General features: G+C 35.2%; 1 protein-coding gene across 8 annotated transcripts in view; it reads left to right on the top strand.

The window, feature by feature from the left end:
• The window catches only part of LOC140161365 (probable phospholipid-transporting ATPase IA), a 105,390-nt gene that overhangs the window by 33,837 nt on the left and 48,967 nt on the right, over positions 1-22,586 (top strand). For 7 of the 8 annotated variants that reach the window (XR_011860092.1, XM_072184870.1, XM_072184869.1 and 4 more), the window contains exons 4-6: positions 2,835-2,933; positions 21,472-21,517; positions 22,075-22,115. Coding sequence is in view for 7 of the 8 variants with exons in the window: in XM_072184870.1 (XP_072040971.1) it covers positions 2,835-2,933; positions 21,472-21,517; positions 22,075-22,115 (186 nt within the window). In the remaining variant the exon portion in view is untranslated. Of the gene's footprint in view, positions 1-2,511; positions 2,611-2,834; positions 2,934-21,471; positions 21,518-22,074; positions 22,116-22,586 lie in introns of all 8 variants that reach the window. The other variant, XM_072184866.1, reaches the window with a different exon arrangement.

The raw sequence follows: 22,586 nt of genomic DNA, 5'->3' as shown, positions 1-22,586 counted from the left end.
CAAGATTTCTAACTTCTAACAAAATTCTTTCAAATATTAAAGCATTCAGATAGTATAATTATAAACATACAAACTTAAAAAATAACCCAAATTGGATGTTCCTTTTGAAATTAAAAAAAATTACATAAGTACATTAAGTAGTACATTCACTACATATTAAGTTCTATAAAAATAGCTGCTGATTTGGAAAAAAACCCAAGATGTTAGAAAATAATTTGTGTACCCCTTCATGAAATGCCTTGTATTTTATTCTTATACAACTTGTAATGTGATCTCAAGCAATGTATATAATAGTCATATTGAAATAACACATTTATACCCTACAGTAAAATGTCACCCATGTTTGATACATACTATGCCATCCTGTAACGATATCATATGTGCCGAAAACATTGGGGCTATCTGCACAGTATTTGTTCTTCAAATTCAGATCTACATAGAACATGCAGTAGGTAACATTGCATGTATCGTGTTTAGTAAGGACAGTCGTGTTTAGCAAGGACACTATTTACACATAATTTTTTGTAAGGCTTCATTGGATCTGGGCCTGCTTATAGTTTTAATCACTTTGGATGCAAATTAGTCATGTAAAGAAAACTTTGTGTCATGTTACGACAGTCCTGTGTCCTGTACATACACATATATCATAGGATTAGCCTAAAAATGATGTTGATAAATGAAAACGTTTCAATTTATGGAAAAAATTGATATCTTTCCATTGTGCAGATGGACCCATAGTTTTTATAATGCATTACCAGCACCTGTGAAGTAACTACATCAAAACATATACCGTAATATCTATACATTAAGCTGCAGCTGCTGCACAATCATGCTCATTTACTCAGTCCATCTTTTAACCTGTTTTACTCAAAGCTTGTTTCAAAATCAAATGCAAATGCAATATTTTGAATTTGCACAATTGTTCTTGGTTTGCACAGCTTCATTTCATTTGATAACAATCTCATTTAGTAATAATTTCATTTGCTTTATTATGCAATGCTACTCATCCATCTAGGATTAACATGTTTCTTCATCATTCTTTTTAACATGATTATCATTTAAACAACATTTATTGCAAAAAAGTCATGTAGGGCACTGGCCCTTCCTTCAAAATATAGGTACCTTTTTATCACCACATATGTTAATTTCCAATCCTCATTATATGCTTCTTTTCCATTGATCATCACTCAGTCCTGGAATTAATCAAAGCTAGTGCTTTACGTTGGTGCCCTTATTTATATTTGTGCCAAATTCTAACCCATTCTTGAGCATGTAATTGCCTTTGTGCTTATGAAATTCCATTGGATTGACTGCCCTTTCATTTTCATTATTAATTCATTGTATAGATATAGTTCATATATTCCAAGTTATTCTCCAAAAATATTAGTGCAGAATGAACATATTTTAGGTGAAAATAACATACCTTGTTCATCAGGTTATTAACCTATACACTCCGTTTCATCCAAATTCATTTTACTAACTTTTCACTTTGTAATTTTCTACAAAATAAATTTGGTTAAGGGATCTAAAATGAGCGTTTATTGCGTTTCGACAGTATTTTTTGTGGGACATGAGAGCACCTCAGACCTATCGAATTGCATTCTGAATACGAAGCATGTCTTTCTGATATCAAATAATTTTCATTTTTTGAAAATCACAATATAATACAAATTTTATGACAAATTATAAAAATTTGATATTTTTCAAATTTTTGATATATAACAGTCCTCGAAGTAAATTATATAAATCTAATGATATATTCTTAAGCCGACGGTCAATTGAAAATTTTGACCTTTCATATTGAAGATATGGATTTTTTTCCCAAAAGACCTAATTTTTTTTGTGTTTTGGGAAAAAATCCATATCTTCAATCTGAAAAGTCAAAATTTTCAATTGATCGTCGACTTTTCATCCCACCTACATACACTTTAAGTATAAATCATCAGATTTATAAAGTTTACTTCAAGTACTGTTAAATATAAAAATATCAATTTTTAATGATTTGCCATAAAATGTGTATTAAATTGCAATTTCAAAAAATCAAAATTATTTGATATCAGAATGACATTCTTCGTATTCAGAATGCAATTCGATATGTCTGATGTGCTCTAATGTCCCAAAATAAATACTGTCCAAACGTTCATACCCCAGCCCTTAAGTTCTTCATACTTCATACATTTAACACAAGTTGTACTGGCAGTACTTCATAATTACAGATTATCTCATTATATGCTGCTAACCTTTCATTTATCATTTTCTAGCTAATCAATAACAATGTCTTATACTAATCATTTGCTTGCTTAAATTTCTCCTCCATTCTACCAAAATTCCTGAATCCCTTTGAACTTCACCTGTTACTACTCATCTAAACTCTATATGCCTTGACTTTCTAACACCTAACAACTTCATTTTTCTCACTCAAACATTGACAATGCTTATGTCATGACTGCTCTTATTTCCATCTATCACTCTCCCTCTGTAATCACCCTTCATCCACCCATGCCATAACAGCAAATACCCGGTGTCTCCCCAACGGGTCATTTCACAACATTGTTCCCACTGACGTTCATTCTGCTGGTGTCGGCCATAAAAGAGATCGTAGAAGATTTCGTAAGTAACCGAAACAAAATTATGTCATTGATGGTTTGATGTGATATTGTGATAGCATTTAGAATGTAACCCATCCTTACAGTGTGTTGTGTACATTTATTTTTTCTTTCTTTTGCAACATTAAATTGTGTGTTCGTATGTACTCCTGGTTGTTATGTGGTGTTGGGGCTGTTACCACCTGTCATCAATTGATTGATCATCTCTCATGGATATGAATTCATCAGCAAATTCCAAGCGTGTCTCCCACTGGTAGATATACCACCTTGCTACCCTTGCTGTTTATTCTCTTTGTCTCTGCTGTGAAAGAAGTCATTGAAGACATAGTAAGTAGGGGTGTGTGTGTTTGTTGGGGTGTGGGGAGGGTGTGTGTGGGGAGGGTGGGGGTGTGTGTATGGCTGTCTGTGAAGAAAACAAGTAAATGATTTTCAACTGACAATGTGTATTGATGTAGCATATATGCTGAGTGAATCTGATTGGCACTATTTGCATGTCCCAATAGTGACTTGATAGGTGTATAGAAATTGAAATTCAATAAATTCATTGTATCAAAGCCATGAATTCAGCACCTTCCAGGAAGTTTTGATGATCAAAGATTTACTGATTTTGTCATGTGTGAGCGTCATCATCCTGAAGTATTCATAGTCCGTTGCGTACATTCAGTGGCGTTGAGATGAATTCATTGAACTTTTTATGTGGCATGTTGCCTTATTATGTGACAGGGTGTTGCAAAAAGTCACATATCGTCAGCCTGCTACGCTAATTGCCTAAGTCAGTTTTTGTAATTTTGAGAACAAAGAACAAAATGTGGTTTAAGCATGCATCAGTTACGTAATCACCCTAATTATTTCGGATTATTCCCTTTCATTTCTATCATTATCATTTGTTCTTGTGTAAAGATTGGTGAATAAATATGTTTAAATGCATGTTTGAACCATATTTTGTACTTTGTTCTCAAAATTACAAAAAATGACTTAAGCAATTAGCGTAGCAGGCTTATGATATGTAGTGAAGGGTGAAATTACTAAAACAACCATTATGTCAGTCTCTCAGACTATATAATATTATAGATGAGGTGACAGTAATGTGTATAAATATAGGTAAGGACTGGTCTATTGACATGCTTGAGGGAACAGTATATACTGTATTCTCTCTAATTAATGCCCCTGGGGTGTCACATTTTCAGAAGGAAGGGCGTTTATTAGAAGTAAATTTTCGAAAAAAGCCATAAAATACAACTTCCAGAACTCTTAAGATAGGAATGCGGAACTCATAAAACACAACTTCTGGTTAAAAAATGCAATAAGGCAGCTCCCATATATTATCACAAAATACTACAAATGTATATCTGTAAGTGCATTTTTATTCAAGAATGCGATTTATTTGCATCAATTAGAGAGAATACGGTATAGAAAATTACAGCTTGGATACAAATTGTTCTATTGTGGATCATAAAAGCACAGTCCTCAACAAAGCAGGATGCATGTACATATTGCTGAACATAGAACAAGAATTGCAGATCAAACATTTGGTAGGACTTTGCATATCACCACATCTATATAGTGCATAGTTTAAAGGGCAAAACTTGCAACTGGAGTCAATTTGGCATCCTTGTGGCAGTGACATCAGTACCTGACCTGTTGGGCTCAGTATTACAATGTAAATCACATGCATTGAATCAAAGAACTGCTATGTTTACACTTGTGATCAAAGGTGGTGTATTTGTAATGTACACGCACAAACTAACTGCGTCAAAGTATGGCGGCACTGCCTTGAGGAAGCCAAATGGACTATAGGATACAAATAGTTCTGCTGCCAATGTATATTTTTAAATCTATTATGGAAGCTACAACAAGTTGTACAGTGCTTGATAGCAGCATTAGTTAGGAGAGCTGTGAATTGCACTCCTGAGGAGATCGAGGTGAGCAAATGGCAGCAGCAAAGATCAGGGATTTTCACTCTTGGCTTCATGGATAAGGTGATGAGGATATAGTCACACTCTAAATTTCTAGGCTCTGGTGAAATTTGCTCATGTTAAAGTGTTGGCTTTTTTGAGGCAGTGAATTATGTGTTTCCTTGTATGTGGTCATGCACTTGAGCAGTGTGAAGAATTCAGATGCAAAAACCAATATCTCAATTTTTCTTTAATTTAACTGGTGAAATACAAAGAAACTAATAAGAAAGTATGTGCTACTTATGATCATAGTTTCATAAATGTACTTATTAGGGTGTCAAATCAAAGCTAGCATTTTTGTGCAGATGTTGATGTCCTTAAATTCAAATAGTGTGAAAATGATGATAGTCCGCTTTTGATCTGAAGTCTTCATTTGTGCTCAAAAGAAACACACATTTGACAATTAGTTTTTTTTGTATGGGGATGTAGTACATGTATAATGTCAATTGTATGTGACCTGATGAAACAGAGTATACAGTACTTCAGTCTGACTGGCTATTCTAAAAGAAATAATGCTGAGGTTGTGATTGAGCATGTTAAATTGACCTAACACTTTCATGTACTGTGGCCACATATTAATGAAAAATTAACCCTGTCAGCTGATTCATGTGTGTGCATCATAGTTGATATCATTCTCTCAATGAAATCAAGAAGTATTTACATGTAAACATAAACGTAGCAAAGCCTAGAAAATTATGATTCACAGTTTTAGTCCTTGACGGTCAGTGCATGAATTTTGAAGTGGTATGTGGGTAAACTGTATTTTATAGGATAGTATGGCTAATGGCATGTGAAGAGAGGCATGGTAGGTGTGTAATATTGTGGTCTGACTCAAAATTCATAAATTGTGTGTATGTATGGGTAAATATATTTATTTGGTGACAGAGTGATAAACATGCATGCTATGTAGTTTCTTCGTCGTATAATTGGCAAATATTATTTGGTTTTTGAGCGAGCCAGTCGCACATTATGCAACATACAACTGCAATGTAGCATACGTACTGCGCCCAACTGCATGCATCATTCTATATAAATACTAAATGTTATGAATATGAGTCTTATTTTTTCGCCAATTATAAGCTGAACAAACTCTATATGTGTCCAAATTTGCTATAATAATGCATCTTTGTGAAAATCAAAACTATTTGGAGTCCTTTTTTCATAGATAAAGACAAGTACGTCTTTTACAGTTCATTGGCCGACAAGAAAGGATAGCTAGCAAGCTATTTATAGTCTATTCTTATTCAATGGGTGCGTCTTGTAAAGAATTCACGTAATTTGATTGGTTTTCTGGTGTATAATATCTCACAATAGTTGATAGTGATATTAGTCAGGCGTAGCGCCGCCACATAATACGGCGCACGCTTGTTGCTCATAATGATCGTAGCGATAATGCGTTCGCGTAATACATGTCGCGAGAACTAAGAACGCGATTAGGCGGCTTAGATGTTCGTGATGGTTTCGTTCATTTAAAACAACAGGGATGTCCTCACAAAAGTAACTTTATTTTTTCTGAAAAAGGCAGTTTTCTCATAAAAATTACATTAAAACTGAATAAGAATGAGAATAAAAGATAGGATTTTGTCTTTTGCCTATCAATATCGTGTCATAATGGATGGGCTGGCCAATATTTTTATCGTAGTGGATACCGTCTGCGCCGGTATCCACTACTCAAAATATTGGCCAGCCCATCCATTATACACGATATTGACAAACAAAGACAAAATCCTATCATTATTCTCTAATTATAATGTAGGAGAATGTCTGTAGGCTACGATTCTTCTGAATGTATTTTAATAAAATTATTCTTTGCATATTTTTAATGTTGTTATGACTTAATTGACAATTTCAAGTCATAACAACAGCTGAAAAATATGCAAGCTAATATAAATTTTAATTTTATTACATTTGAATACAGGATGCTCAAAGCTTGGAGCTCTAAAATAATTTAATTATGTTATTGAAACTAAGATTATTGAAGATTATTGAAGCTGAATGTTACCCAAATATGCTGTGCATGATATTCCTAAGAAGAAAGAAGATTCATGTTAATTACTAGATATTTCTGAGAACTCTGTCTATAAAATTTGAATTACGTCTAAATTAGTGTGTTTCTCTTGTGGCGTATTTTCCAGAATAGGCCTGTTAATTAAAGTTGCACTGCAGAAATTGAAACTGTAACTAACCAGTTTTAAACATCAAGAATTGTGATTGAATTAAATATATATTTGTCTAAAAGGAAGAATACAACTAGAGAAACATTTTGGTAATTATGCACCAGCTGTACCAATCAGAGTATATAGAGGCCGTCAGCCTTTTCCGCGGGATCCGCCATCTTGTGGGTACTGCAGTTCTGCATGTCATGCATTAGACATTATGCCCCCGATTACGCGGAAGTCGCAGCGCATGACGCACCTCTTCAGTCAAGCGTCAACGCGGCGATCTTAGCAACTAGGCACTGTACTCCGTACCCACAAGATGGCGGCATTGATGTCACAATGACTACCTCTATTATTACTGGTATATTGTGTAATTTTTAAGGAAACTTGGGTTTGATTTCTACCTTACAAATTTACCTAATACTCTTTGTTGAAATTTATTGACTATTTATTATTATGAAGTGCCTTTAAAAGCTAGACATAAAGAAAACTCATACATGTTCAAAAGAAGTAATGAAAATGACATTTGATGTGTAGGAATGTTTTAAGTTGAATCGACATTAAGACAAATGTAAGGCTCTTAGCTTAAGAATTTAATCATGTTACTTTTTTCAGCTTGGAGATCTTGTCAGACAGTAGTGGCTAATGTATTTTATAAAGGATTTGTGTCACTAGTATTTTATATAATGATTGTAAACTGTATAAGCATTCAATAAGAATACAATTTGACATCTGTCATATGGTTATCTTTGTCTAGTTGTCTTGACTTGGAAGTGACACTCACGTATGTATACACATTGGATATAAGCAGTATCAAAAGGTGTGTACATGTATGTAGCCAATATCCTGTACTTCTTTGGCTTCTTACAAACTCAAACTATTCTATAAACGTAGTGATGTGATCTTTCATATTCAGACAAATTAAACTGTGAGTGCTTTGTCAGACTTAAAGGAGGATTTCGTGATCCTAGCATCCTCTTTTTATGACATTTTTCAGTACATATGCACGAAAAAAGCTTATTCCCAAAATTTCAGTTGATTCCGATTTTGCGTTTGCGAGTTATGCATGATTATGTGTATTACACTGCTCCATAGACAATGCGTTGTAATTTCGTTCTGGTGCACCAGAGCGAAATTCAAATTTCACGATATCTTTGCAAAAGCGAAGTAATCTGCAAGAAATATATATTTTGTACATAAATATTATGTAGCCAGAGGTTTCCAGTGATATAAAAATCTCAACTTTTTTTGAGAAAAGTGGGGGGATGAGGCTGTGGATCACGAAATGCCCCTGTAAGTTTGTTTGTTTCTATTTCAAGTTGGCGTGGCACAAAGTATTCAAACTGTTAAATTCATAATATGCATTTTTTGTTGAATTTTGAATAACTTTAAAATATGCGTTCATAAAAATATAATTTCAGTATATTGTATCAACTGTCAGTGAGATTCTCTAGCAATGTAAGGCAAAATCATAAGTTAAAATTGAAGAAAACCCCTGACTTTCTTGATTGTTTAACCACAGCTCTATCAAAGACTTTTATCATATTTATAATTCAAAAGTACTCTTTTCCCTACAAACACAACAAATGTGGCTGATTTCCAATTAGGAGTAAGTGGGACCAATTAAAAAAAAAAAGGTCATATACATGTATTATGGCTTTAACTTGCGACTGTGGTTCAAACAGAAACACCCAAGTGTAAGTTGAAACATAATAGTAATTGGTAATTGATAGCATCGATGTAAACCAAATGTGGAATGAAATGTTGCAATCATCATGCTTCATTACTCATAAATGTGAGATGGAGAGAGAAATATCTGCATCTAAAGAAATTCCACCTGTTTCTGGAGGCTACACTGCTAGGTTTAGTATTGTTTACAGTATCCTTAAGAATTAAAAAAAAATGCTGTTTGTTGGGTGATATTTCTGGGTCTATGGGCAAGGAAATGTGATGTGCGATCAGAATGATTCTTCATATGATTTGAAGTAGTTACCTTGCGGGGATAATATATTTTTAAGTAATAGGGGTCATTATTGTGTGGGCTGCTTCAGAATGGGGACTAGTTCACCAGTCTATACATTTAAAGATAACCATTATGTAATATGTTATCATGGTTATGTGATATGGTGAAGGAAACTGAAGTTGCATGTTTCTGAAATAAATTAAATAGTTAGCTCCTTGAGAACATAAATTTCAAATACATATAGTATAATTATATTTAACCAGGTGAATGAGTCTAATTGAGTCTAATGTTGCTGATTTTGAGTTATAGGCAAAAATTGTGTTCATATTGTTTTGTTATTGCAGACTGAATAAATTTCCTTTGCCCAAAACCAGTATTTTACTCATGATTGATGGTTTTGTCTATCATGGTCGATAGACATCTTCAGAATGATGATGGTTGATCCACACTTTCGATTTACTGGATCCAGACTGTAGATGGTGTATTTTGATCAGTCAGAAGGGGAATATGTGACTTAAGTGGTGGGCTCCCTTCAGGGTCTTAGCTAGGCACCCGTCTGGCCGTCATTTTTGACGGCCAGTTTGCTCCTGGGACGGGCAAAATTAATGCCTTTGACAGATGCTATATTATAAATTGTATGTTTTGAGAAGCTAATTGACCTTTTTAGTAGACCCAATTTGTAGAACAAGGCCATATCAGCACATATTTGAACTCTTTGAACCCCCAATGGGCTATAGACTCTGGTAAATGTTTTAAAGGTCAAATTATGACAGGCAATTTTATTCAAATGACGGGCAACCCTCAATTTCTAGCTAAGACCCTGGCTCCCTTCCCTATTCATGATGTGGGGTCTTCAACTCTTGATCCAAATGGATTCTCTGATATGTCCAGAGTATTTATAACACTCCTAACAATGGATTTTGTCCCAGTTAATGATATGGTTTTGTTAAATAGCATGATATGCTATGTCTGGCAAAGGGAGGATCAACCATCATCATTCTGAAGATGTGTATCGAACATGATAGATGAAAGCGTAAATCTGGAGTAAAATTCTGGTTTTGTGCAAAAGAAATTTATTCAGTCTGTCTACCTACAAACCTGATGAATATATTCAATGATAAATTGCATATTGTTAACCAGATGTTCCTAGGGTCTTCATCAAAACATAGCATTTTTGAAGGAATAGTAAAACAGATGTAAAAAACTTGCAATTGAATATTTAATTTTGATGTTATACTGTGACTGTGTCGCACAGCTGCTTCTGAAATATTCACTTGTGAACAAAATAAGTATTCAACATTGTTAAATATATATTTTACTTGTTTCTTCTTTATTGAATACTCGTACATATTTATTGATTGTTTGATAACTGTATGTTTGCATATTTGAAATAAAACTGAACATTTATCAATTGATAAGTTATGTCAAATGGAATGTGCAAAAGTGTGGAAAATCTTGAATTTAATTTGCTTGATATGTTTTATTCAATTTATGTATCACATTTAAAACTCTGTAGGTTATGAATTTTAATATGTTGCAATATTGTATATATATGTACATTAGTATTATAATTTATGTTGGGTTAGTATTATTGTAGTTACTGGTAGTGGACTTGTTAACAAATATTTTGACATGGCATGAATGTGATGTATATGAATTTTATTCTCCAAGCTATGTATGTGTAATTGCTGTTTATCTGTGTCATAGGATGTATACATGATACTACAGGTGGTGCTAATTAGGGAGCAACTCCACTTTTTTTTCCCAGTTTTGGGTTCTGCCACATCCCTGGATCTCTTGTACTCTCTTGTATCTTAGTTGTTGGTCCAGTCAAACATAACAAATGTAATGTCCTTTGCTGGATACAATTATGTCTGTGTGGGTGTGCGTGTGTGTGTGGGGGGGGTGGTCATGTGGGGTGGGTTGCTTAGGGGTAGCTGTGTATTTGTACATATCTGTAAGGGTGTGTTGCAAGTGGGTGTACATATTTGCATAAGGTGTGCTTGTGTGTTGGGGAATGTGTGGGGGGTGTACATCTATGTGGATGTTTGTGAAGTTTCTTTGTAATTCTTTGTATGTGTTGTACTTAGGGAGTGATCATTATTTACGGGGGGGGGTAATGGGCGTTTTGAGGGGGGGAATCCGAAATTTTGTTGGGTCTTGAGGGGGGAACGCGAAATTTTTCGTTGAACCAAGAGGGGGGAATGTTAAAGTTTTAAATGGAGAAATTCGGGAAAACAAGGGGGGAATCCAAAAATTTTGAGCGGACGCGAGGGGGAACGCGAAATTTTTTGTCGATATTTTTTCCAAAACGCCCATTACCCCCCCTGCCGTAAATAACGATCGGTCCCTTACATGATGTCTGCGCTTGAACACTAAAGTGAAGGTCATACATTTCAACTGGATTGTATACCATTCATCATGTTCATTTATGATAAGTGCCTGTTTAGTGAAGTATAGTAAAATAAGCAAATGTATATAAGATACCTGGTTGTAGGTAGGAAAGTATGCAGTAAGGTTGCCTCTGTGTAAGTGCTTTATAAGTACTTAAAGGGGCATTTCGTGATCCACAGCCTCATCCCCCACTTTTCTCAAAAAAAGTTGAGATTTTTATATCACTGGAAACCTCTGGCTACATAATGTTTATGTACAAAATATTTCTTGCAGATTAATTCGTTTTGCAAAGATATCGTGAAATTTGAATTTTGTTCTGGTGCACCAGAACGAAATTACAACGCATTGTCTATGGAGCAGTGCAATACACATAATCATGCATAACTCGCAAACGCAAAATCGGAATCAACTGAAATTTTGGGAATAGGCTTTTTTTCGTGGATATGTACTGAAAAATGTCATAAAAAGAGGATGCTAGGATCACGAAATACTCCTTTAAACAGGTGGTGAAAGTAGCTTTTCAACCTGTGCTGGCAAATATGGTCTATTAAAATGGTGAGGCATGTAAAGCAGTCCTGCAGCTTTCATATTTACACCTGGCGTTCTTACTAGATTAGTGGCCCATATACACATAATCAAACAGGCCTTCTATTCAGACTTGTTAGACCTGGCTCTCAAAGACATGCAGTGGACATGGGATGGAATTATAATCAGAGATGTATCTTTCTGGATATTGCCAGAAATTTGGATTTAGGGCCATAAAAAATATCATTTAAAACTTTTTTTACTTATTTTGTAGTGAGGGAGGGGTGAATTCTCCCCAAGCCTTTTCCCTGGGCAAGCTCCCATAAAGTTTGATACCGCACGCAGTACTCAGTCGCCTGGCCAGATTGATTGTCAGGATATGAATCTGTTACACAGTTACCAGAGAAGATATCTTACCCTTCCCAGAATCCTTTGCAAAATAACGCAGCACATGATTACACTCCTATTCCTCTGTACAGGTTCACTTTGTTTTCATGGCATGTTAAACATGGGGTTGATAGTTTCAAAATAAACATATTTTGCAAGATCTGGATATGCTCTGCTCATTGAGGTACTTTCTGTTGCTATCGACCCATATTGCACTTGATAACAAATCGTACAGAAAAGTGAAATGGAACAAATGCATTGTGGGAAGTGTAAGATATCTTCTCTGACTAGTTACTTCTCTGTGTCATCTAGTATCTATAATAAAGTGTCCATTTGTGTGTCGGAAAGAGTTGCAGTGCATGTCAAATTTGATGGGAGATGGGAATTCCATCTAATGCTAATTAGCTTATTAAGCTCCAAGATCAGGCAAGGTTAGGTTAGTAGTTGTACTGTTAATATTCAGATGCAAAGTAATTAAGATGCCGGTGATTCACTGTTGTTAATTTAATATTCGTTTGAAGATCTACAATGTTTTTAAGGTTGTTATTTTTGATATTTTGCCTTAGGTTTGATAAAGGACTGCTTGATGTATTTAATTTAGTGTAATGCTCAGACTAGACATTTCCAGTTAGGGGAAAGTAGAAAAAAATAGACCCACAAACCCATGAAGCTAGATTTCAAATGGAGTATAGTCAATAATTAGCGTATCATGTCCTGATTAGTATAGGATTAAGAAGGTCTTTGGATATCTTACAAACAGCCTGAGACAATCAGTCGGTGTGCGTGTAATATGCACGATTGTCGCCTAGGCTGTCTTACCAGTGGTGCTAAACGAAAACAACTGTGAAAGCAGTTGGTTAAATAGATCAAAGTAAGTTGTACATACATGTAATATTACAAATTCTCTTTCACTTACGTGGTGTTTGATGAAAGTATATCATGCATACATTGGAAGGAACTACTTGGTTCAGAAGAGTAGTGAACAAAATATAGAAGACTTCAAATCATAATCACCACAAACCTCCCATTATTATCAATATCATTGATCTATCCACAAAACAAAATCAACAAATCTACTTCAATTAATCAATCAATCAGTTACATTGTGTATCATTTATTTCAAAATCAGGTGTGTGCATTTGGTGATTCATGTGCCATACAGTTCATGACAGGTTTTTAACACTCCTCATATTGCTTAATTGCTCATTGACCTGTCCTGTCGTTGACTCGTCGTTGATTACATGTACTGATTACAGATTGATTGTTATTGATCGTATTGTTTTATACAGCAAATTGATGGCATATCTCCTACAGGTCAATTTACTACTATACTTCCCTTAACATTTATTCTGTCAGTTGCTGCAGTTAAAGAAATGTTTGAAGATGTTGTAAGTATGAAGAATATATTCAACTTTTTTCATACTTTTAAAGTTATCATTTTCACTTTGGTAAGTTGTGCATGTAGCCACAAACCTAACAATACCAAAACACTAGCGAGGGTGAGGGAGAAGAAGTGAGGGAGAAGAAGTTACTAAAAATGAAGCTTGCTCATATAAGAACCAAATATAGGCAACATTAGGTATCCTGTTACAGTGGAAGAAAATCTATAGTATGTCAACTCAGAAGTACAAAGTTAATAGACCTCGGAAACAGGAGGTATAGGAATAATTATTTTAGTGTAATGCGTGTGTAAATGTTTCTTCGGCACACCAACTGCTGCGCGAATTGTACTTGCCGAGCGCACCATGCTCTTTATGCGTTGCGTTTTCTAACACGCAGTGCATGTGACGCAAAGCATCGACCCTCGATGCCACAGATTTGGTTTGTACTTCTAGGTATGATCTGAACCATTAGGAATAAGTCTTAACAAGAATGGAGTTACAACATATTTGTCATTCAAAATCTAAAATGTTTCTGTTGCAGATGCTCGGATCACAGTCAAATTTAGGTCTATAGTCTTGATGCGGTTTATAATTTTTCACATACGGGAAATACCTGGGGAAATATTGCTCACATAAACTATTTCCTACTCCCAAGTAAGCTCCAATATCTTTATTGATTGAAATGTATATATAACTTTTAAGAACTCAAAATCATTCCAAATGTGATGCACATCCACCTGTTAACCTTGAACGAATTCAGTCAAATATTTATAAATCTATCTCCAATGTAGATGTGACATCCGGCAACATTTTTGTTATCATGTATTTGGATGACAGCCCCGAAAGTGCAATTTCCATCAAGAATATCGCCAATGGTATACATTTTCAGATGTATCAAAACTACCCAATCTATTTGTGTTAAAGAATGAATCCATCATAGAAAGTATGTGTAACTCACTCTGCTATATCGCTTACATATGATCTATATTTCAAATATCTATGTGTAAACTGTGCTATGAAACTGGTAACAGGTCCACTAAGTACAAATTGATAATTAAAGATATTATTTTTGACAGGCAATTATTAAGGTGTTGAATTAAAAAAATTTAGAGGCATTATGTTAATGTAATTTATTTATAATTGAGTGGAATCAAACAAAGTTTGAGACACGCTACTCTTGATGATTATTTCCTGATGTAAAATCTACTGGCCAAAATAATGTACAGTGATTCATTTGGTAATACTTGTAAAAACAAAAGGCAAGGAAGGAATCTGTCTAGGTGATGCTCAGGTTTATTTGATTTTCACCTGTAACCAAGGTGATTATACTATGTAATTGTACAACATATTAAGCAAGTCTTAGCAAAGGGCAAGAGGTAAGGTAGGAAGTCTAGTAATGATAAGATCAAAATGGTTTCATGCAAATTGTACTCATTATTTATGGTGGTTAGAGACTGCTTCTCTCATGTAGAAAAATATCACCCAAAAGTGACGAGATGGATGTGACCTCACCAAACAAAACCATCTATCTTGGAATAAGCAAGTTAACTATATTTCTAGTCGTTCCTAGGATATTTCCACCGTCAATACAACTCTTTTCAAAATGATAGATTGAAGGCATTCCAAAATGTAATGTAAATGGTAGAGTGTGATGAAATGAAATAAGATATGAATGATTCAGAACAAAGTTGAGCGACCTGACTGTACTATAGATGTGGCAAAGCAATCTCAATATAGCCTAGCCTAGCATCATAGTCAAATATAATAATATACAAAACTAATCCTTTGTGATAGTTGACAAAAGTACATTACGATAAAATTAGGTCAAATTGGGACTGTCAGTAAGATTTAAGTAACTCCTTAAAGGATTAGTAAACTGTGAGGGCACAACGTGTCCAAATAGCCAAAGAGGATACGTGGTTGTATACTGGATTATTGCTACCTGGGGCAATACAGGCAGCTAAGCAGGTGAATGCTGTAGTGATGGAACTACGTACCAGTCTATGGTATCAGAGTAGGTTATTTGTTTATTCAGGAAGTTTGAGTCGAGTGGTGTGGAATATGTTATGCAATCGGATCCAGCCGGCCCCAAGGCAGCATTTTGTGAAACGAGATACAGTCAAAAATAGGGAACAAGAAAAACAACAAAATGCATGAGAAAATTGGCATTGTAAAAGCTTTGCAGATGAGTATGCTGGGGATGGAAGGATTTCAGCTAAAGCACATTGGGTTACTGTGTATTATTAAAGTTGGTATTGATGGTAAGTCCATTTGGCTTGGCAGGACCAGATTGTGTCATGTGACATGAGCTGGTCCAATCACACCAATATGCCAATAATGAAGTTATGGAGCAAAATTGAGACATAGTTGAAGATATGGAGAAAATATGAAAAAAACGTAAGAAATTAACATAATAGTAGTTCATAACTTTGCAACTACATGTAAGTGTGCCAGGGATGTAGGGATTTCAATATCAGAAAGCGTAGGTACTGAGCAAGTTGAAGTTGTGGTAATAATACAATTTCAAAATAACTGATTTTGGTGTGATTGCTCATGTCACAATTCACATGTAAGATGGTGTAGAAATTACACCCCTCGATAATTTGTGTCTATTTTTGCATTTTCTCAAAACTAATAACACAGTAGTAACAAAAGTTACGTATATTATAGGGGCAAGGAATCCAATTACTACACTGGAATTTCAGTGACCCAAGACAAGCGGTTCGTTATTTATGATAAGAAATATGGTACAGCTAGGATGTACCTCGTTTCCTATCATATATACTGAACCACTTGTCTTGAGTCACTGAAATTTCAGTGTAGTAATTGGATTCCTTGCCCCTATAATATACGTAACTTTTGTTACCACTGTGTTATTATTTGTTGAGAAAAATGCAAAAATAGTCACAAATTTATCGAGGGGTGTAGTACCCCCTTAATGTGTTTGCTGAGTAATTTATTGTCTCGCCTGATAAGGCAGGAGACTATATAATCACTTTTCCGTATGTATGTATGTGTGTATGTGTGGGGGGGCGTGTGTGTGTATGTGACAAATTTGGTTAAAGTTGTGGTTAAAGTTTGCCTTCCGCCTATTTTCTCGGAGACTATGAGTCACACGTTCCTCAAACTTGGTGGGTGGGTGCATCTTGACCCGAGACAGAATCTGTTTGTATTGGTTAGTGCGTCAAGGTCACTGAGGTCATGTAGGGGTCATCTGAGGTCAAATTAGTAAAAACTGTCGTATGGGCATGAAACTTGGTTGGTGCAGTCAACATTTAAAGCCAAATTTTTGGAAGGTCATTTCAAGGTCACCAGGGTCATCTGAGGTCAAATTAGTAAAACTGTCGTATGGGCATGAAACTTGGTTGGTACAGTCAACATTTAAAGCCAAATTTTTGGAAGGTCATTTCAAGGTCACCAGGGGTCATCTGAGGTCAAATTAGTAAAAACTGTTGTATGGGCATGAAACTTGGTTGGTACAGTCAACATTTAAAGCCAAATTTTTGGAAGGTCATTTCAAGGTCACCAGGGGTCATCAGAGGTCAAATTAGTAAAAACTGTCGTATGGGCATGACACTTGGTTGGTGCAGTCAACATTTAAAGCCAAATTTTTGGAAGGTCATTTCAAGGTCACCAGGGGTCATCTGAGGTCAAATTAGTAAAAACTGTCGTATGGGCATGAAACTTGGTTGGTACAGTCAACATTTAAAGCCAAATTTTTGGAAGGTCATTTCAAGGTCACCAGGGGTCATCTGAGGTCAAATTAAAAAAAACTTGTATGGGCATGAAACTTGGTTGGTACAGTCAACATTTAAAGCCAAATTTTTGGAAGGTCATTTCAAGGTCACCAGGGGTCATCAGAGGTCAAATTAGTAAAAACTGTCGTATGGGCATGAAGCTTTGTAGGTGCGGTCAACATTTCAGGCCAACTTGTGTGAAGGTCATTTCAAGGTCACCAGGGGTCATCAGAGGTCAAATTAGTAAAAAACTGTTGTATGGGCATGAAACTTTGTGGGTACAGTCAACATTTTTTGGAAGGTCATTTCAAGGTCACCAGGGGTCATCTGAGGTCAAATTAGTAAAAACAGTTGTACGGGCATGAAACTTGGTGGGTACAGTCAACATTTAAAGCCAAATTTTGGAAGGTCATTTCAAGGTCACCAGGGGTCATCTGAGGTCAAATTAAGTAAAAACTGTTGTAACGTGCATGAAACTTGGTGGGTACAGTCAACATTTAAAGCCAAATTTTGGAAGGTCATTTCGAGGTCACTAGGGGTCATCTGAGGTCAAATGAGTAAAAACTGTTGTAGGGACATGAAACTTGGTGGGTACAGTCAACATTTAAAGCCCAATTTTGGGAAGGTCATTTCAAGGTCACCAGGGGTCATCTGAGGTCAAATTTAGTACAAACTGTTGTACGGGCATGAAACTTGGTGGGTACAGTCAACATTTAAAGCCCAATTTTGGAAGGTCATTTCGAGGTCACCAGGGGTCATCTGAGGTCAAATTAGTAAAAACTGTTGGTCGGGCATGGATCTTGGTGGGCATGAAACTTGATGGGTACGGTCACCATCAGCCAGATAATTGTGCCCAGCCGATAACCACCAAATTCATTTACCTCTACCAAAAGTAATCGCAAAAGCAGGTGGTCACGAAAGCAGGCGAGACTCGTGGTTCGAGAACCGCCTTGTGGATATTATTATAGATTTGTGGACATAAAAGTGAATGGACTATTTAGTGTGAAGTCTGGAATTATTATGCTTTTTGTGTGCAGAATTGTCTTGTAATGCCTTTGATGTTTGTACCTGTAATTTGTAAAGAAAGTGGAGTATTGTGTATAGATTGCTGCATTTGGTTTATGGTATAGGACAGTAGTATACATATAGTAATTGGTCGAACATAACTTACGTAGTAGCGGTATCACAGGAAACTTATGGAATTCATTCTAATGTGGTTTGAAGCCAATATAACCATGTTACGTTACAATGCTCATGCCATAAAGTATGCAAGTTTTTGGCACACCAAATACATTTAAATAAATGCATTATAGGCAGATTCTTGGAAACAACTTGAAGAAAAAGAATGTTTCAACAGATATTTGGATGGCTGCAAAGCACTGTAAAACTTGGTTTTAAGCCAGTCATTTTCTGCTTATTAAAAACCCCAGGGTGTCACAGCCATGGCCCATTTCACACATTACTGAGTGTTTAGAGTATACCCAGTGAGTAACAGTTAAAAACAGACAGGGCTCTTGATGTGATTATGCGCAATTGCTCAATGAAATGATAAAATTTGATGATCTGATGATTGCACAATCAGCCAGTCAGGATAAGCACTCATCAGCTGCATCAAGAAAAAGAAACCAACAGGATCTTGAGGTGAATTTATTACATATAGTAATGTATGCCAGGGGTGAATATAGCAGAGCAGTTTTTCCCCGGTGGGTTCACTCCCATTGTGGCCTGTACACCATCCGCGATAATGAAAACGCGTAAAAAGGGTAGTTTTTCGTGGGTAGGCACGATACGCACGTAACGCGTTTAGGGTATCAAAAACATGAAATATTGGAAAAAAGGATAGCAAAACTGCAATTGCTAATATGCGGAAATGAAATATAGGGTATGAGATTTGATGCAAGGAATAAAATCCCTGTTTAGGGTGTGAAAACACCTGTTTAGGGTATTGTTTTAGCCAAGGGTTAAATCCTTGTTTAGGGTGCTTTTCAAAAGTTGATTATCGCGGATGGTGTACAGGCCACAATGGGAGTGACCCCCCTGGGAGTTGCTGTCCAGTGCAAGTTATAAATACCGGTATAGCATACAAGTTGTTATACAGCTATTACAGGCGGTATCAAAATGATTGGTACCCAAGAAGTCCACTTCTTCCAAATGAAACATTTGATTACTCTTTTAATGACCAGAATTATATTTTTTATAATCTCTTATAATATTAGTCTACTAATTAGGTGGATCTTATGTTGCATTTTGATGTGGCAGTCTTTGTCCGTAAGCACTAGAAACTATAATTTTTTCCAAAGTTCCTTTGACAGCGTTAACCATTGCGTATACGTGCGCGACGTCAAGCGTGTGCATTGGACCTTGGGCAAAATAATACGCGCTGGACGGCTAGCAGTATGCTTAATTTGTAAAAGGAAATCTGAATAGCATTATACATGGTTATCAGTCATTTTCATCAAGTCTGTTCTTGCTCAGATGTCAAATTGTAAACTTGAGCACTCATAGCATTGGGGGTATTCCAGGGCTATTCCAGTTGAAATCCATACACCCCCTAAGGAAGACATAATCTTAATCTCCCACACAGGAAGTGTAGACTTCAAATGGAGTCGCCCATTTAGGTAACATGTTAAATTCATCGTCCCTCTGTGGAAGATCATGTCTTCCTTAAGAGTGTATGGATTTCAAGTGGAATAGCCCAATGTGTGATGAATAGTTGAATATACACATTTAAAGAAAACTCAAATTGCAAGGTTTCTCTGTACATACCAGTTCCTGTCATATCTGTCTGTAATATGCTGTTGTGAGGAGGGCATAAAATGTCAATGATATTTATGATGTAATATCTGATAAGGGTAGATGCATGCGTGGGTAGGGGCAAGGTTAACCTGATGAGTACTGGTACTCATAACTATTTGGTGCAGTCTAATAGATGACGACCACTAATAAGGAAGTCATTTAATCCTAAAAAGTACCACAGAAATCGGGCCTTTGGAAAATTTTAATTTTAATTTTTGATGAATTACATTTTGGCAATGTTTTGGTGACAACAGGTCACGTCTTAGTGCCACACGTTAATGTCCTGACTATCATCATTCCCCCTGTACAATGTACGATACTTTAATAGAAGGTTTATTTGTGTGAGGTAGATAACATGATGCTTATGCACTGAGATGCAAAGCTAGTTTGACATCTTTTCCTATTTATAGATAACAGGGAAGCCTTGCAAGTCAATAAATGTGTTTGTAATTATCTTAAAGGTGAATTAAACAAAGTACTCATATGTAGTAATTAAAGTTGTATATTATGTCAGGTGCTTCCCAAAGTAAATTAATTGTCTTTTAAATTATATTTATCTTGAATGACCAAAGTGAACACTTGTGCAAGGGAATGTAATTTAAAAGCAGAGATGTATTAAATTAAGGACTGGAAATAGAATTTACAATGTTGTATAAAATATGGAACCATCAGACTTCATAAATTAATGATTTGTAAGATGTTGGGATGTCTTTTCAGATGGTTTCAGACCTGTTTTGAACTTTCAGGGCTTCAGAAGCATTTGGAGCTTCAAAATATTGTGATGTATTATTGTGTTCATGTAAATAGTCTAAATATGGATATCAATATAAAATATGAATGTGTTATGTGATGCATTGTTGCTACGTGATATGCCAAATATTTCTTTCCAGTATTTGAGTTCAGTCAACATCGTATTTGACTGCTAACATAAGACATATTGTAATTACATATATACCATGGGCAGTATTGGGCACACATTTGAAATATAATATATGTGTAACATTTACAAAACGAAAGAATACCTTGATACAATTATATTATTTCATCTTGATGTACAGTAGTATGTAGTAGAGAATTCATTGTGACATAGCATTATTCAGTTGTTAAAAAATATACCTTTGTGCGTTTTAATCATCAAATGCATGTGTGTGTGTAATTAAAAATTAGTAGTTTTTAGAAATATACGGGCGAATGTGTCTGGTAATTTGTTGTAGTATAGGAACATGTCGTAATACTATTTGTATCAACACAACCACCAGAAAGCAAAATTCAATTGTGACAAATATCAGCTGCAAGCTATTTTTTTAGTTTGATTTTTATGATGGAATTGCAATCAAAATACTTGAGAATCAAAATATAGCAAAAGCACACACTATACAAACTAGTGTATGTGTTCATACAGTAGGTGATGTAACGAACTGGTTGAGCTAATTAGCTTATGGGTCAAGGTATTTGCGGCATCCTCATAGAGTTTTCACTCGTGTGATATGTTAAACAAGTTAATATTATCAAAAATATAGGTTGGTCAAAATATGAATTATGTATTTTTTCTCTTGTTTACTTTTAGAAACGACACCAGGCAGATAATGCTACTAACAGGAGAAAAGTGCAGGGTAAGTTGCCTAAATTCATTTTATTTTAAGCCATAATGTATAATTTCAGCCAAATTTTAATTTGGTTTTTCTTTGCCAAAAAATAGTACATAATATTAGTAACATCAACTGTTTTAAAGACAATTTTCTGATCATTTCAAGCTGAAATAATGAGGTAAAATTAAGAAAACCACTTAGGCTTTTAACTGAAGAGCTCTATGGGGGAATTGGCGAATGATTATAAAAATTCTACACACATGTTTTCCAATATGAGCCGAACAAAGTATATGGCATTCTTGACTTGAATTACAGAGTAATTATATTTGAAGTAATAAAACAAAAGACTGTAAACCCCAAGACAAACAAGCATATTATTTCAATTTACATAAATGAATATATGAAAAATTGTGGGAACAAAATTTACAGTATTTTATCAAATGTCAAAATTTAATATAGAGTTGGAAACATTGTGTGAATAAATGCCAAATTGAGAGAAGTAAATGTCATGTAAATGGTAAAATAGAATGCCAAATTGAAATGTAGTTCATTGAAATTTATTATTTTTGTGTTTTTTACAGTTTTACGCAATGGAAGATGGGATAAAGTCAAATGGATAGATGTAAGTAAAATACTGGGCAACAACTATTGCATTCAACCTAATGGTCATGTCATACTAGCAGTCACAGCGCTTGATTCAAAATCATTAATGATCAAACGCTGGTAGTGGTAGCATTTGATTGCTGCAGTAGTGTACCAGTGTCCAGTTGTGGCTAGGAATATTAATGTAGCGGCAGAGTTGCCTTGAATCAACTGATTGGGATTTGACGCTATCTATCAATCAGATATTAGCAATTACTTTTCAGATAAGCGAAGGGAATAATGTTGTTGCAAAAAAACGCTATGCTCCTGGCTATTGTATAGTATGATATGGGCGTAATTAGTTCCCTTTTCCTAAATAGTACCTCTGATAAATTTGTATAAAAACTTGTTGGCTTTTACTTGTTTGCATGAAATTGGTTCAAAACTGAGTCAAAAACTTAATCACAGGAAAAAATATCTGGGCATCAAGTTTTAATGAGCAGGACCATTT

This window comes from Amphiura filiformis, chromosome 9, assembly GCF_039555335.1.
Source record: "Amphiura filiformis chromosome 9, Afil_fr2py, whole genome shotgun sequence".
NCBI lineage: Eukaryota > Metazoa > Echinodermata > Ophiuroidea > Amphilepidida > Amphiuridae > Amphiura > Amphiura filiformis.
Note: the sequence above shows the minus strand (reverse complement) of the source record. Positions and strands in the feature narration are given on the sequence as shown.